This window comes from Eurosta solidaginis, chromosome 2, assembly GCF_040869045.1.
Source record: "Eurosta solidaginis isolate ZX-2024a chromosome 2, ASM4086904v1, whole genome shotgun sequence".
Lineage (NCBI taxonomy): Eukaryota > Metazoa > Arthropoda > Insecta > Diptera > Tephritidae > Eurosta > Eurosta solidaginis.
Genome location: NC_090320.1, coordinates 58,723,674 through 58,740,393, shown reverse-complemented (window position 1 = coordinate 58,740,393; position 16,720 = coordinate 58,723,674). Strand labels below are relative to the sequence as shown.

At 41.9% G+C, this 16,720-nt stretch overlaps 2 protein-coding genes across 17 annotated transcripts in view; one reads left to right on the top strand and one right to left on the bottom strand.

Annotated features, from left to right (window-relative positions):
* Positions 1 to 1,111, bottom strand: part of LOC137239812 (uncharacterized) — a 49,941-nt gene extending 48,830 nt beyond the window's left edge. For 9 of the 12 annotated variants that reach the window (XR_010949483.1, XR_010949487.1, XR_010949488.1 and 6 more), the window contains exon 1: positions 140 to 1,111. The gene's annotated coding sequence lies outside the window, so the exon portion shown is untranslated. The remainder of the gene's footprint in view (positions 1 to 139) is intronic. The other 3 variants (XR_010949486.1, XR_010949485.1, XR_010949484.1) reach the window with 2 other exon arrangements.
* The window catches only part of TbCMF46, a 218,625-nt gene that overhangs the window by 201,548 nt on the left and 357 nt on the right, over positions 1 to 16,720 (top strand). For 2 of the 5 annotated variants that reach the window (XM_067765507.1, XM_067765509.1), the window contains exons 2-7: positions 649 to 1,006; positions 3,895 to 4,137; positions 6,261 to 6,544; positions 6,604 to 6,782; positions 10,447 to 11,023; positions 16,377 to 16,711. In XM_067765507.1, coding sequence (XP_067621608.1) covers positions 3,939 to 4,137; positions 6,261 to 6,544; positions 6,604 to 6,782; positions 10,447 to 11,023; positions 16,377 to 16,711 — 1,574 coding nt within the window. In that variant the 5' untranslated portion in view covers positions 649 to 1,006; positions 3,895 to 3,938. Of the gene's footprint in view, positions 1 to 490; positions 1,007 to 3,603; positions 3,691 to 3,894; positions 4,138 to 6,042; positions 6,165 to 6,260; positions 6,545 to 6,603; positions 6,783 to 10,446; positions 11,024 to 16,376; positions 16,712 to 16,720 lie in introns of those variants that run through there. The other 3 variants (XM_067765508.1, XM_067765510.1, XM_067765511.1) reach the window with 3 other exon arrangements.

The window sequence follows — 16,720 nt, the reverse complement described above, 5'->3', positions numbered from 1 at the left end:
TTCGGGATGTTATAATTCGGGATTGTCTTATACTTACACCCTTTTGAAATATGTAAGAGGCAAATTGACTTGAAAAGTTTGATTTAGTTGAAGATAGCAAAAACGTTTGCGACTAATTTAGAACACATCAGAGACTTACCGCTTATTTATCTTATTATCCTTGGGCTATTAATTTTATATTTATTAAAAAAAAAAACAGGTTTTCATTTATTTATTTAAAGAACGCCATTTATTTGCCGTTGTCACACTTGCCTTGTGATTAACGACAGCCCCGACTTTATCGATTAACCACAAATCACTTTAAAGGTGTTTTCGCTTTTTCCAACGCATTTCAAGAATATGAATGTTCTGTGTAAAATATTTGTTTCAAATTTGTGCTGCACAATTTCACTTGAAATTGGACTTAGTTATAATATTGTAAGTTTTCTTCATAATTTTACATAATATACTTAAGCATTTTCATTCCGTTCGTAGTGACGATTCCTATTTTAATGGAGCAATTACTTCCTTCTCCGTTTTCATTTTCACTAGACTATATTTTTTAAGATTTTTTTTTTAGATTTTTTTTTGGCTTTAACATTCTGTTTTTCAATTTGATTTTACTTTTCAATTCTGTTCTTTGATTTTTCATGTTTTTGTGGTGAAAAGCAAATTAGCAAATATTTTTTTACCACAAATAATTATCTACTACACGACAATCGCAACCGTAACTAGCGCTCGAACGTTGCCAACGTTAAAGTTCCAAAGTTAGCGACGAATAACCCGACGACCGACTCCGTTAATTGTAATACGCCCAAAAATAATAAGGGAACAAAAAACGCTTGCCAACGAAGTACACATAATTGTTAATAACCAAACCAACGAGGAGCCGACGAATACCTTTAAGGAAGTCCACTAACAGTCAACCGACTAGGAAAGGAGTCCCAAACACAACGAAGTGCAGCGAATCATTTGCACCTGTTTAGAGCATTTGCTATAAACTAGCTCTAGTGCTAGCTACTGTTTGGTAAGTAGATATGACGAAACCGATAAAGCAACAAAAAAACATTGCTAATTTAAAAGTAAACACGAACTTGCCGGGATCACGAAACGAAAGTGCATACGAATGCGTGCTAACCACTCAATCAAAGGTGAATGGCAAATGTGTCAAGATGGCGGTGTTTATATTTACTTTTTTATTGGAAAGTGTCGAAGCTCTTGATACCTGCCGGCACTATGCTGAATGATTTGAATAAGCTCGCTAGCGTTTACAGTGCATAGTGGTTGTTGTAGTGCATAGCTCGTAACGTCGAACAGTCTAACGAAGTTTTGGTAGCCTAGACAACTTAGCAACCAAAACAATAAACAAGAAACAGAGGCGTAGCAAGGCTGCAAGGACGCGGGTGGCAGGAGCTTATATTGAAATATATTTTTGATGAGATTTTGAGATCTTGGTTATGAAATGGGGTAAAGTTACTGCTTCCGCCGTGGGCGAGTAGTACTTTATTGGCCTAACTAACCGAAACTTTCCCACTCCAGTGACGGGAAAACCAAAATCAAAATGCTTTAGGAATATGCCTTCCTAGTATATTTCTGCTGACAAAAGTCAATTTTTAGGGAAAACTAAAATTATAGATTTGCAAGATTATACTGTATAGATTTTCAAAGTATCTCAAACGCTGCCTCGTCTTATAAAATTTTTTGCTTAGTATTGCTTTTTGATAGAACTTTAAGCTATGTTCAAAGTCTCTAGATCTCTTAATTTCTCAATCCCTGCCGCATCTAGTGGAATTGCTTATCCTTAATATTGCATTTTAATAGAACTCTAAGCTTGGTTCAAATTTCTTGCCTCTAACTCACCCAGAAGCTATTTAAAACTGGATCGGAAATTTTTGGAATTCGGACAAGTTTTTTAAATAACAAGTTCTCAGCGCTAACTTAAAACATTTTTTCCTCTGGTGTCGCATTATCATCGGCTTCTGAAGTATGTTCCGAGTTTCAAGTTCAAAGAGTTTCATATTCGTTTTCATAGGAACTTGACTCAATCATATCACCAACGCTCATTTCGAGGTTCTGGATTAGCATGAAAACATGGAAAAAAATTTAATTTCATATTTTCACAGAGCCAAAAAATACGACCTAGTTTATAAATTGGCGCCGGTTGGCAGAGAGAAGGAGCAAATGGCGCTCCTTGTTGGACGGCCATAACCGCTTAAACGGTTAAGCGCCAATTAAGTAAGTAAGTTTATAAACACTTCGAACTTATCGATTCAACAGGTAAAGAACTAACCGAGTTAGAATGCTTATTGTTGAACTGATTGAGAACTGATTGCGAAGTTGAAGTCTCCTTTTTTTGCTTAGTAGTACACTAAATATTTGCTTTTCCGATCGCATTTTATATTCGATAGTTTTACGTAAGGAGCATAAGAAACCAAGTACCGTACAAGGCAAGATTGGCCCTTTACTTTTTATAGAATTAGAGCCCAATCCTATTATTGATATTGGGCTTACTCCCTCACACTCTGGGGAACAAACTTCTCACTTCATTTGAGCACTAAATATTTGTTTTCCTGTTATCTTGATCGATTCAGAGACGCTATGAAAATTTGTTCATCAGTGTATATCTCGGCTGCGTTGTCTCGGACTTTCGTTACCTGATCAAAGAAGGAAGGCATTACAGAATTTTACTGACCACTTGTAGTACTTGCAAAGATGCGCTTCAAGTAAGGCAAGAAAGCGCTGGGCTGATGTCAACACTAATCGATAGAAAGAATTATTCATATCAAGACGTACTCTACTACTACGCACTAAAGCACATATATCAGTTATATGTAACAGACCATGCAGCTATATTCAACATAGATGAGTCTTTCTATTCCATCTCTGTGGATAACAGTGCAGAGGAAACATCATATCGTTTTATGCTAAGCGCTGTTATGCTTTTGTAAGAAGAAGACTTGTGTGTCTCTCAAATTTCGATCAGTTTCATTTCAACCCCTTCTGTAATTTTAGACTTGGGTTTGAAAGGGTTGATAAGCGCAATACAAAGCTCTATAGCTTCAAAACTTCCGCAACCCAATTATCAACCTCGCCTACGCGAGGGGAATCCTGTTACAAATATGAATGTATCATACACGTACTTGGCAGGCGAGGCTCTGGCGACTTCAAGTTCCTCTTGGAACTAGGGCATGGGGAGCGCTATGGCCCAGAAGGTTTAATGTGGTCATATTAATCGTTCCCGTGATAGTCGGGCTAGTACCTTAATGGCGCTTTGTTACCGAACGTATCGGATCTATGTCCGTCAAAGGACCATCAACGTCGATAACACTCCCCAAAACTTTCGAGAAGTGTATATATCGTTAATACAACAACAACAACAACTTGTGTGTCCAAGTCGCGTTTAGATTCCTAGCTGAATGACGTTATAAATAAGCCTTACACCTTAATTAAGGGACTCATCCATAAGAATTTAGCAAAGGAATATGACAGGGATCCAATTAACCCCTCCCTTCATACGCCCATGTATGAACGTCTCTACATTTTTAGGTATGAAGGAGAGCATAGGCAAAGTTTTGGAAATCGTGTAATTAGTATTCTATTGAAATACTCGCAGTGGGGCGTGAGCAGCGCAGCATTACGTCGAAAGCAGTGAGGAATCAGTTTCTTTGTTTTGAGATTCTTCTTACCGGCTTGAAGTACTTACGGTGAAATGTAAGTTCTTGCCGTTGGTTCGAAGTAAATTACAATAAAAAAAAAACATTTGGGCTATTCACGTAGGCATGCTTATCAGGTTATCTGCTTATGTGGTTATATTTTTACTCCATTACAAAAACAAAGCTCACTTAACAAAGAAAGTTTTTAAACATATAACTTGATAATCTACTATCATAATCACAGTTTAAATCCTTTACAAAGTACCTTCCAGAAAGATCTCTTGCCATTGAGAGCTCGCTTTTAAAATGAACGAAATTAAGAAACTTGATAATATAAAGTCTTTGGATGAAATAATTTATCCTGAAATTGAACCGGGCATAATTAGCAAGGAAATGATTGAATATGCATATTTAAATGATGGGAAAACTGGTGAAGCTGCCCGCCTGCATAAAATGGAACCTGTGGTATATGAGCGCATTTTCGTTCTAAGGTTGGAGTTTAAAAGTGAGTTAACAACTTAGCGTTAATAATAATAAATTATATTTCTTCTTTGCGATAACTGGCGTTAGTTGACTTTCCCATAAATACTCCGTTAATTCATCTGCAGTCACGTCATTTGTCGTAGGGCAAATCTCTGGTAACATTATGCACTCATTCAGTATATGCGAGGCCCCACTGATTAGCGATAAATCCCCCCCCCCCCCCTCCTCCTACCCTCTCCTCCCCGAAGGCGTTGGTGAATGTTACCGATTTGAAATATAGTACCCTTGCGATCTCGGGAACGATTATGTATGATGACGTTAGGTTGAACTGGCCGGTCAATAAGGACCTCACATAAACTGAGTATGTGACGACCAAACGGAAGAGCCCCAATCAGGTGCCAGGACATATGTTATAGAATAACTCCGTCCTCCTGGTAAATACTATCAGTTTTCTAGGGCCCAGCTTAATTGCCGCCTCGGGATCTGGCAACCCTGCCGCCCTTAAAAGCTGGAGTCTTAACCTGGCGAACGCAGGACATGAACACAGAACGTGCTCAACCGTTTCTTCCTGCAGCTCATGATGTATGATTAAATAAAATCAATTATTTCATTCCACCCCATGGGCTTGGAGGGCTCACCCATGAGAAACTTGACGTCGCCAGAGCTACGCGTAGGTGAGGTTGACGATTAGGTTGGTGATCGCCATCTATGTACCATATACAAATAAGGATGTCCAGTTTGTTATCTGTCAAAAGCGACATTGCTGTCATAGAATAAACTCTAGACTCCTGATGACAGCAAACCTTTTTCTTTTACAATATTACCCATTTTGTCTCTTTGTTATTATAGCTATAAAAGGCACTTTTTGAATGAGTATTCTCAGTGGCGGTAGTCCTATACCGTATTTAGAGATGTGGTACGTCTCTGAAACTCACCCGTTTAAAATATTAGCTTTTTAGTCGAATGTTATAGAACACGGGAGGAGGAGTGGATGGACTTCTTCCGTAAGCAACTTGGCGTCGCCTAACTTTTGCCTTCTTAGTACAGTGAAGACATATTTGGAATTTTATAGGACTTCGTCCATTTGGAAGTTGGTTTAGCAGACAATATAATCTCAGCTCAGAAATCTTACGTAGAATCACTCTTGCCAAAAACTTCTAAACAAAGGATGAGAAAACGTTTCACTACAAACACAGGTCACGCAGTTTAAGTGTCTCATCATATTCGTTTTAACGTATGGCTCAGAATCATAGACGCTATTCGAGTAAATTAGATGACTTTGGGAGTATTGGAGAGAAAATTATTCCGATAAATTTGTGATCTCCTTGACATAGCGACAAATATTGAAGGATGTGAACATAGAACAGCGAATAAAAGGAGCAAGGTTTCGATGGCTTGGTCATGGTATGCGAAATAACGAAGCCCCTACAGAAAGTTTTTGGCTACGACAGAATTTCCCAACATTGTTGCTTCTAACTGAAGACAGTTGTAGTTGCCTTCGGGGAGTGTCCTTATCGCTACAACAACAACAACAACAACGGCTTGTCAGAACTTCATTTTTTTTTTTTTTTTCAAACGCTACTCAACCTCAGTAGAGGGTTGATTTTAGTTGCCTCTAATGAAATACTTTCTTCTCATCACAGAAACATTCTAAGCCCCTTAAGGTATTTAAACTGAAGTGTTCCCTACATACTTCATATGCGCTCTTCCGTGAAATTTTCTGCAATATTGCTATCAGATCATCGCTTTAGTGCGTATCGGGACAAAAATCTCTCTCTTCCAAAACTTTTTGTTGTTTTGTCTCATGATAAAGTAGCTGATTAGTAGACTAGAGCGGTGGTGCGCTAGAGAGCTTCGGTAAACTATTCAACGTACATCTACATGTCGTTTTAGCGCTGCAACAGAGATTTAGTAAAGCAAGCAGTCAATCAGTTTAAGCGTGTACTCAAAGCAGTAAACATCTCAGGCGTTAATTCTATGCTCAAAAATTCTCCATGTTAATACCAAAGATTCGAAACTCTGCCAGCGTTGTGCACCACTGACCTAGAGGTAAAGCTATAAGGCCCTTACATTCAAGCGTAACCCCCAACACTTGTTATACTCCAATCTTGTTATGCTATTTTCATCAGCTATCATCAATTTCAGATATTCTACGCATCGATCACCTTTGGATAATGCCAAACCTAACGAAGCTCTCCTTAAATTGTAATAAAATTGAAGTTATTGAGCACATCGACATGTTGACCGCCTTGAAGGAGCTAGACTTGAGTTTCAATTACATTGAACGCATTGAAAATATTGAAAAACTTGTTAATCTCGAAGTACTCACACTTTTCAATAATTTAATAACGAAAATTGAAAATTTAGACGTCTTAGAGAAATTGGTAATACTTAGTTTGGGCAACAATAAAATCACGTCAACAGCAGGGGTAATTAATAATTAAACTAAATTTCGCAAAAAAAACCATTTTCTTTTTATTAATTTCAGATCGAACGATTTCGCTTCTTGAAAGAGCTACGCGTATTAAATTTACAAGGCAATCCCATCAAAGGTTCAACCAGCTTTCCAATGGATCTTTACGTCGCAGCCATATTGCCGGATGTAAAATATTACGAATATAAAAGAATCACTGATGAAATGCGTCAAAATGGACAAGAAAAGTTTTAGTAAGTAAAAGATTGAAGATCCAATACAAATTACCACCTCTCAAAAGCAGACTTCGGGTATATGTTTAAGGAGGGAACACTTTTTCGCATTGCTACATAGCGAAGGATATAACGAACTTCCCAGCGGCTTGGAATACCCCTCCCCCCAGCGAGGCATGCCAGTCGTAAGAGGCGACTAAAATCCACAGATCCGTAGGTCCGAAGAGTACGAGGAGCAATATCATAAGTGTACCAGATTTGTACCAAGCAAAGGACTGCCTGGGAGTGGGAATGAGAATTAAAGCGACAGCAGAGATGAGGGTTGGATTAGGAATAGGAGTGAGAGTGCAAGTGGGAACGGAAGTGAGGGTAGACGTGAGAACGGAAGAGGGAGTTCGAGTGGTAGCAAAATGGGGAGTGGAAGGGGGAGGGAGAAAAATGGAACAAGGGGTGGACAAGAATAAGGAAAAATATGGTAGATAAAGTAGTTGGGAATGGTATAAAGAGAATGGGGGAAGCGAGTCTCAATTTTTGAATGTAGGCAAACCATTTTCGGGCAGGGTAAAGTCTGCCGGGTACACTAGTCCTGAATAAAAATAACATAGCGCTGGGAAATGTCGAGCTTCTCAAACACAGATGCGAGATATCGCTTATAAAATTCTATGTATCGGATTATGCAGAAGGCAACCAAAATCTGGTAAATCTACTACAGACCAAGAACCATCTTCCTCTCGAGTTACCTGTAAGCTTCTATGGTAAATGAAACACAAGACGACCTACTATCGATTTCTTTAATCTGATGATAAAAGCCCCTGATGCTGGAAAGTTATTTCCAGCAGCAGATCTAAACGCTAATAATGAATAATATCACTCATTATGAGAGCGTAAAATTAGGCACATTGGCGGCTTGATAGCGACAGCCTTGCTGGCGGATATTACTTCGAAACTATGAAGGACTTAGTCTATTTGGTATTTTCATTAATAGGGAAAACAATGGCGATGTCAGCCTTGGAATTTAACAAAGAATCATTTTTGCCAACAAATGCCATTTCGAACTTGTACGCCCTTGGGTCATTCAAGGGAGAAATTCTCCGGAAGATGTTTGTTCCTTTCCGAGCTGCCAAGGGTTGCAGCGAAGGAGGGTAATGATAAGCATATATGAGAATAGAAAGTATTCCTATCGACACCCATATTCTCGCAGAGTAGGACGTACGTACATCCACTGAGTAGAAGGAGACATATGAGAATGACGTTAGCTAACGAAACAGGGATCAAGCTCTATGCAACAGTCAAAGTCAAGAATGCTGTTAATATAATTTACTTCATATCATTTTTCACTCTTGAATTCTTAAATAATTTTAACAAAATCTATCTAGTTCTGAGGATGTTCTGACCCCTAAACAGTTTATGGAGCCAACCTGTATCCGCATGAAAATTGCTTTATTTTATTTATGTTTCTACTTAACTAACTTCCGACGAATAGTAAACGACTCGTCTAGCGCAACGACCCATCAAAAGCTTTTGATACGGTCAACCATGGCACGTTACTGCAAGACCTGGAAGGGTCTACCCTTCCCCCAAGTCTTAAAAGGTGGACCGCAAAATATCTGTCTGGTCGACAAGCATCGGTGAAATTCAGGAACATAACATCAACGCTAAGAAGAATTAAACAAGGGGTGCCACAGGGTGCTATCCTATTCCCACTTTTGTTTAACTTCTACATATCAAAGCTACCTTCGCCACCAGAAGGAGTTACTATCGTTTCCTACGCCGACGATTGTACAATAATGGCGACAGGCCCAGACCCACAGATCGATGTGCTTTGCAACAAAATAAACGGCTACCTCCCTGCTCTCTCCAGTTTTTTCACCTCGCGAAACCTGACATTATCACCGACTACATCATCGGCGACCTTATTTACAACATGGACGTCCCAAATGTCGACCATTCTGAACATCCACGTCGATGGCACTACGCTACCGACTGTCCTACACCCCAAAATCTTGGGTGTGACGTTTGATCAGGATCTACATTTTGGTGAGCATGCAACCGCAATTGTACCGAAAATCCAGAGGCGTAATAAAATCCTCAAATCTCTTGCTGGCAGTACTTGGGGAAAAGATGAAGAAATGCTCATTACCACTTACAAAGCAATTTGCCAGCCGATTGCATGCTACGTGTCGCCGATATAGTCACCAGGCCTAAAGACTACTTACTGGAAGAAGTTACAGGCCTGCCAAAATACTGCCCTCAGAATCGCCACGGGTTGTCTTCTTATGTCCCCAGAACACCATCTACATAATGGGGTGAGAATACTCCCCATTAGGGAGAGAAGTGAAATGCTAACCAAACAGTTCCTGTTCAATACCCAGAAACCTGGGCATCCCAACAGACATCTGATTGATGAGCCAACACCGCCCAGGGGCTTAAGGAGTCATCTCCATAAGCAATATGAGGAAATACGGCACATGAGAACACAGCCGTATGAAGCCAAAAAACACAAGCAGGTCCTCAGTGAACTCCACAAACAAGCGTCGGACCTCTATCCCAGGAATTAACCGGTGAATCCTGTACTCAAAGAACAATACCCTAAACTTGCAGAAGAGGAACGCACACACCCCAGGGAAACGCGAGTGACTCTAGCTCAACTTCGATCTGGATACTGCAACAGTTTAAACTCTTACCTATCCAAAATCAACCCCGACATACAAAACATATGTCCTGCTTGTAACGTGTCCCCACACGACACTAACCATCTCTTCAACTGTACTGTGGAACCAACGCCCCTAACACCCCTCTCATTATGGCCCACCCCTGTTGAAACAGCAAGTTTCCTTGGACTCCCGTTAGAGGATATGGATGACAATTTGTGATGTTGTTGTTGTAGCGATAAGGACACTCCTCGAAGGTCTTGGGGAGTGTTATCGAGTGGATGTTCCTTTTCCGGTACCAAGCCTGACCCTCTTGGGAACGATTTGTTATGACCGTATGTGACCTTCTAGGCCATAGCGCCCTCCCACCCTCTAGATCCATGAGGAGTTCGGGATCGCCAGAGCCTCGGCTGTTAATGAAACAGTATTCGCCACGGATAGGTGAGGTTGACAATTGGGTTTGGAGAAGCTATGTATTGCGCTGGCAACCTGAAAGGGCTGCGCTACACAAACCCCTTGAAACCGGTATTTAGGCGCCTCTTACGACAGGCATACCTACCGCGGGTATATTCTAGCCCCGTAACCCGCTGGGGGGACAATTTGTGATCGGTCACACCTATTGGATGGGGCGAAGCACTGCTACAACAACAACAAGTAAACGACCCGTTGTAAATAATGGAAAAGCAGACTCTAAAGAGATTCCTCCACTATACAAACCTAAATGTCCTTCTACTGCGAATATTCTTTGTGTCAGAGAGTAGGAATGCACAATAATGGATTTACACTCGGGGTATTCCTTTCATCTTTTTTTTTTCAAAAGGACTCTAGAAGGCTACTGGGGAATTGATAGTATGTTAACTCACCCTATTTAGTTATGATATCACCAAAAACGTTGTCCTACACGTCAGAAAGCTCTGTAGAATTGATTATCTTTCACTAGGTACGAGTCCTTGCCTTCCGGTATTTAGAACCGATTCTCGTTCTCTCTCCGAATGTACACCGAATAATACTTCCTCAATTGTTTTTTTTTTCAGCCGTGAGCTACGCGAAATTGAAACAAACGAAGAAAAAGAAATATTGGAACGTTCAGCTGAAGCTAAAGAGGAATTCGACGCACAACGTTTAGCCTCTAGTTTTGTCGAGCACCTCAATGAACATCAATTGTACGAATCGCTGTGGAAGGGAGACGAAGACGGGCATGCTTTACTAATGATTGGACAAGTTGCCACGGATTTAGCTGAAGAATATGATCATGATATCTACGATGTAACGCAAGAGATATACAAATTTGGTTTGGAATGCTTCGAGGAACGTGAAAAGGAAATTAATGAGTTTAAAGAGAGCTTAGAAGAAGGTCAAACCCAGATTCAAAAAATGGGTCATAATGTTATCGAAGAGTTTCTGCGCCAGAAAGAGTTAATATTTGAACGCGCATCAGCTGTGTTGAAAGCATTAGAATTACGTACTTTACGCGGTGAGGAGGAAGACTCTCCAGAAAGTTTGGTGTTATTGGATCTATTTGATAAAATCACTATGGAATTTGATGATACAATCAATGATGTATGGCAGCAGCTCATGAGTCAAGAACTACACTTGCATGAGAGCATAGAGGTAAAATCTTATGTAAGAAAATAGGTTAGGCGGGGTTGTGATTAAAAGGTGATTAACATAAATTAGGTGGGGTACCTCAAATTTGAATTCCAATGCCGATTTGGCATTAGCTATCTATGTGAACATCGATAAGATTTCACTGACCATGTGGGGATGAGGCTGAATGCCTGTTTCCTGTTAGGATTCCCCGGTTTCCGGGAATATCCATGCGTAGTTCCCATTCTTCTTAAATCCCGCAACTGGTGCGCCAAGAGCGACCAATTTCCTTTCCGTTTAACATCAAAAGCGGTCCACATCAGCTTTATCACTTGACCAATATGGTAGTCCAATTTATCAAGGGGATTATGGGAATAAGGTCCAATACCACAGTTAGCATCGAATACCAGTTAATGCAGTAAGTTGAAAGAGCGCTGAAGCGAGGTACTACAACTTTTTGAAACGATAGATAGGTTTTTCTTGTTATTGCAGCATAAAGCTACTTCTTGAAGATTTTGGGGAGCATTATCGATGTCGATAGTCCTTTACAGGATCCAGATCCAGTACGTTATAGTAGTAAGCAGTATTAGGGTACTAGCAGGAACTTCTCGGGAACGGTTTAATATGACCACATAGCCTTTTAGGCCATCCCGCTCCCATCACTAGTTCCATGAGAAACTTGGGGTCGCCAGGACCTCGTCTCTTAAATATGTGTATACTTTCATATTTGTAATAGATAGATAGGGGTTAACTATTGGGTTGCGGAAGCTGTGAATCTTCAAAAAGGTTTGTTTTGCGCTTATCAACCCCTTGAATCCCCAGCTAGGGAGTAGTTGTTAATTGTGCAGAATGTCGAATCATCTATTTGTCTTTATGGTAATTTACGAGTGACGCAAAATATGTACGTATTTATAAACTCAACTTGGGCATAGAGTGTCCAGACAGAATATTCAAGACATTCTAGGGTTGTATTCTCATCTCTGACATGACTTTATGGTTATGGTTACCGCAGGGGATTCAGCTTCCGCTGCACGTACAATCCTTGGTTGGGTATGAATGTTGATGTTGTTGTTGTTGTTGTTGTAGTTGTAGCAGTGCTTCGCCCCATCCAATAGGTTTGACCGATCACAAATTATCCTCAATGTCCTCCAACGGTAGTCCAAAGAAACTTGCTGTCTCAAAAGGGGTGGACTATAATGAGAGAGGTGTTAGAGACTTTGGTTCCACATTACAATTGAAGAGATGGTTGGTATCATGTGGGGACACATTGCAAGCAGGGCATACATTTTGTATGTCGGGGTTGATTCTGGATAGGTAAGAGTTTAACCTGTTACAGTATCCAGATCGAAGTTGAGCTAGAGTGACTCGCGTTTCCCTGGGGAGTGTGTTCCTCTTCTGCAAGTTTAGGTTATTGTCCTTTGAGTACAGGAGTCACCGGGCAATTCCCGACATAGAGCTCCGACTCCTGTTTGTGGAGTTCACTGAGGACCTGCTTGTTTTTTTTTTGCCTTCATACGGCTGTGTTCTCAGGTGCCGTATTTCCTCATAATGCTGACGGAGATGACTCCTTAAGTCCCTGGACGGTGTTGGCTCATCAATCAGATGTTTGTTGGGATGCCCAGGTTTCTGAATATTCAACAGGAAATGTTTGGTTAGCATTTCATTTCTCTCCCTGATTGGAGTATTCCCGCCTCATTATGAGGGCAGTATTTTGGCAGACCTGTATCTTCTTCCAGTGAGTAGTCTTTAGGCTTGGCGACCATATCGTGGACATTTGGGACGTCCAAGTTGTAAATAAGGTCGCGGATGATTTAGTCGGTGATAATGCCAGGTTTCGCGAGGCGAAAAAACTGAAGAGATCAGGGAGGTAGCCGTTTATTTTGTTGCAAAGCACATCGATCTGTGGGCTCCGGCCTGTGGCCATTATTGTGCAGTCATCGGCGTAAGAAACGATAGTAACTCCTTCCGGTGGCGAAGGTAGTTTTGATATGTAGAAATTGAACAAAAGTGGGGATAGGACAACACCCTGTGGCACCCCTTGTTTAATTCTTCTTGGCTTTGATGTTTCGTTACTGAATTGCACCGATGCCTGCCGACCACCCAGATAATTTGCGGTCCACCTTTTAAGACATGGGGGAAGGGTAGACCCTTCCAGGTCTTGCAGTAACGTACCAAGGTTGACCGTATCAAAAGCTTTTTATAGGTCAAGCGCAACGAGTACTGTTCTGTGGTGTGGCTTCTGATTTAAACCACAATTTATCTGGGTGCTAATGGCAATTAGCGCGGTGGTGGTGCTATGGAGTTTTCTAAAGCCATGCTGATGACAGGCTAGCTGTAAATTTGCTTTCAAATAGGGGAGCAAAATGGCTTCAAGCGTCTTTGCTACTGGCGATAGGAGAGATATCGGACGATACGACTCTCCTATGTTAGCTGGTTTCCCAGGCTTTAGTAGCGGGACCACCTTGAACATTTTCCATTTTTTGGGAATGACAAAGGTGGAAAGAGACAGGTTGGAGACATGCGCTAAATATTTGAAACCCTCTTTCCCTAGGCTTTTAAGCATCGACATGGCTAAGCCGTCTGGGCCCACTGCTTTGGATGGTTTAGCATGACCGATGGCATCCTCAACCTCTTTGGCGGTGATGATAATCGGAGACGCGCTGAATTTATGCTTATATGTGTGTCTGTTGGCCCTCCGTCTGTCTTTGTCGACCGTAGAATGCATTATATATTGTCGGCAGAAAGCGCTCGCGCATTTTTTCGCATCCGACAGCACTTTATCGCCAAAGGCGATGGAGATTTTGTCATTGTGCTTAGACGGATTCGATAAGGACTTTACGGTGAACCAAAGTTTACTTACACCGGCAGAGAGGTTACAACTGCTTAGGTGCTCCTCCCATTTCGCCCGCTTGTGTTCATCCACAAGCAATCTGATGCGTTGGTTTATATCCCTTATTTGGGGGTCGCCGGGATCGAGCTGTCTTATAAGGTCACGTTCTCTCGCTAAATTTGCGGCCTCTGCCGGAAAGTGAGGGCGAATTTCGGGAATTCTACAGGCGGGAATGAAGCGAGTTGACTCAGTTTACGAGTCCTGCGCTCACGATAGATATATCCGGCGAACTGTGACAGCTTCCTACCATACGTGTGGGGGCATCTCCGTTTATTGTGCAGAACGTCGTTTCTTCTATTTGATCCGCCAACATCTCACCCCTACTGTCTGACTGCAAGTTTGAATGCCATAGATCGTGATGGGCATTGAAGTCGCTTAAAATAATGCGATTATTGCCAGTAAGGCGCTGATGTTAGGGCGGTATCCACTGGGGCAACAGGTGGCAGGAGGGATGTAGATGTTGATGATTTCTAGGTTTGCTTCGCCTGACCGGACAGATAACCCTTGACGTTCTAAGACACTGTCCCGTGAGGCCGCCTCCATTTCCGCTCTCACGATTTTTTCTGTGGACATTATACCCAGAACAGGTCTGCAAAGCAGATCTTGCTGTGAGTTTAGTCTCTTGAATCGCGGCGATGCGGATGTTGTGCCGCTTCATGAAATCGACTATCTCCGTGATCTTCCCAGTTAATCCATTACAGTTTAACTGCAGAATTCTGAAGTACAACGGGGGAGACGTCGTCACTCTAGGAGTAAGAGATGGGTGACTACGCATGGGTTGTGAAAGGCTAGGACGCAACTGCTGTCTTGGCCCTGGGACTGGACGTCCTTGGGTAACCATTGGGGTACCCGGTGTAATTGGGTTAGCGACCTGGCAACATGGCGCAATGAAACCCGTCGGGGGGTTGCCGTCGCGGAGACCAGAACATCTAGGAAAGTAGCTCCGCCCAAGGCAGGAGCTGCATTGGGCGGATGTCGCAAATATATATATTATGTGCTGGCAAACGGTGCAAATGGGGGTAGGGACTAAGAGTATGTTTCTCTGACCTACACGTTTGCGGGCGGAAAAGAGGGGGGAAGAATATGGGGGCGGGGGCTGATGCTCGGTACTGCTACCCACTCTACTACGGAGATTGTAGTTATGAGTGGCAGCGGCCGTATGAGATGGTGGCGCCGTAGGGCGCGAGCTCTTACGGCACCTTCTCGGAGCAGGAGAATATGGCGCAGTCCCGCTGCGAGGAGCTGCTGGGAGGATGACAATTTGTGGGAGGTACACAACAAATTAAATGGGGTTACACTGAAATTACAGTCCTTGGTCGGGAAAAATCCCTAGTCGCTCCGGTACATAGAACCGACTGCCTTGGGAAGCGGTCGTATTAAGTCGTTCCCCATAATGGTGTTTTCGATCAGAACGCACCGGATCTATATCCGGCAAAGGACCATCAACATCGATAACACTCGCCAAAATCTTCCGGGAGTGTCTTTGTCCCTACAACAACAACAATCGGGCTCAATGGACATCAACTGATATAAGACTTCACTGACTATGTGGAGATGAGGCTGAATGCCGGTTGCCTGTTAGGACTCCCCGGTTTCCGGGAATATCCATGCGTAGTTCCCATTCTTCTTAAATCCCGCAACTGGTGCGCCAAGAGCGACCAATTTCTTTCCGTTTAACATCAAAAGCGGTCCACATCAGCTTTATCACTTGACCAATATGGTAGTCCAATTTGGGAAGACGGTCCAATACCAAAGTTAGCATCGAATACCAGTTAATGCAGTAAGCTGAAAGAGCGCTGAAGCTGAGGTACTACAACTTTTTGAAACGATAGATAGGTTTTTTTTGTTATTGCAGCATAAATCTACTTCTTGAAGGTTTTGGGGAGCATTATCGATGTCGATAGTCCTTTGCCGGATCCAGATCCAGTACGTTATAGTAGTAAACAGTATTAGAGTACTAGCCGGACCTTTTCGGGAACGGTTTTATATGACCACATAGAGCCTTTTAGGCCATCCAGCTCCCATCCACTAGTTCCATGAGAAACTTGAGGTCGCCAGGACCTCGTCTGTTAAATATGTGTATACTTTCATATTTGTAATAGGATTCCCCTTGGGTAGCTGGGGTTGACTATTGGGTTGTGGAAGCTGTGAATCTTAAAAAAGGTTTGATTTGCGCTTATCAACCCCTTGAATTCCCGGTTAGGGAGTAGTTGTTAATTGTGCAGAATGTAGAATCATCTATTTGTTTTTATGGTAATTTACGAGTGACGCAAATAATGTACGCATTTATAAACTCAGACTCCAGACAGAATATTCAAGACATTCTAGGGTTGTATTCTCATCTCTGACGACTTTATGGCCATGGTTACTGCAGGGGATTCAGCTTCCGCTGCTCGTACAATCCTTGGTTGTGTATATGAATGTTGATCTTTCAAGGACTCTATTATTGTTACATTAAGAATGTTGGCTTATTGCACAACGCCTTAGGAAACGACAGTTAATTTTCAACGTCGAATACAAGAGATGATGGCAAAATTTGTGGAACAAGTACAAACATATTTTGGTCAACTGCGTGATATTGCTATTCACTTCTCGGAAAATATGACCGAAATTGCGACACATTATATCAACACCAAAACAGCGATGCAAGACTTTGCAGGTGTACCTCCAGAGTTATTGCATTGCATGGAAGATCGTGAGGCCATTCTCAATGTGATTGCTGGTATGAAAGATTCGCATATACAACGTATCGATGAACGAGAAGATCGGCTTATGGTACGAAGTAGAGAATTTATAGAAAACATGATCGATGAGTTGAATAAGTAAGTAAT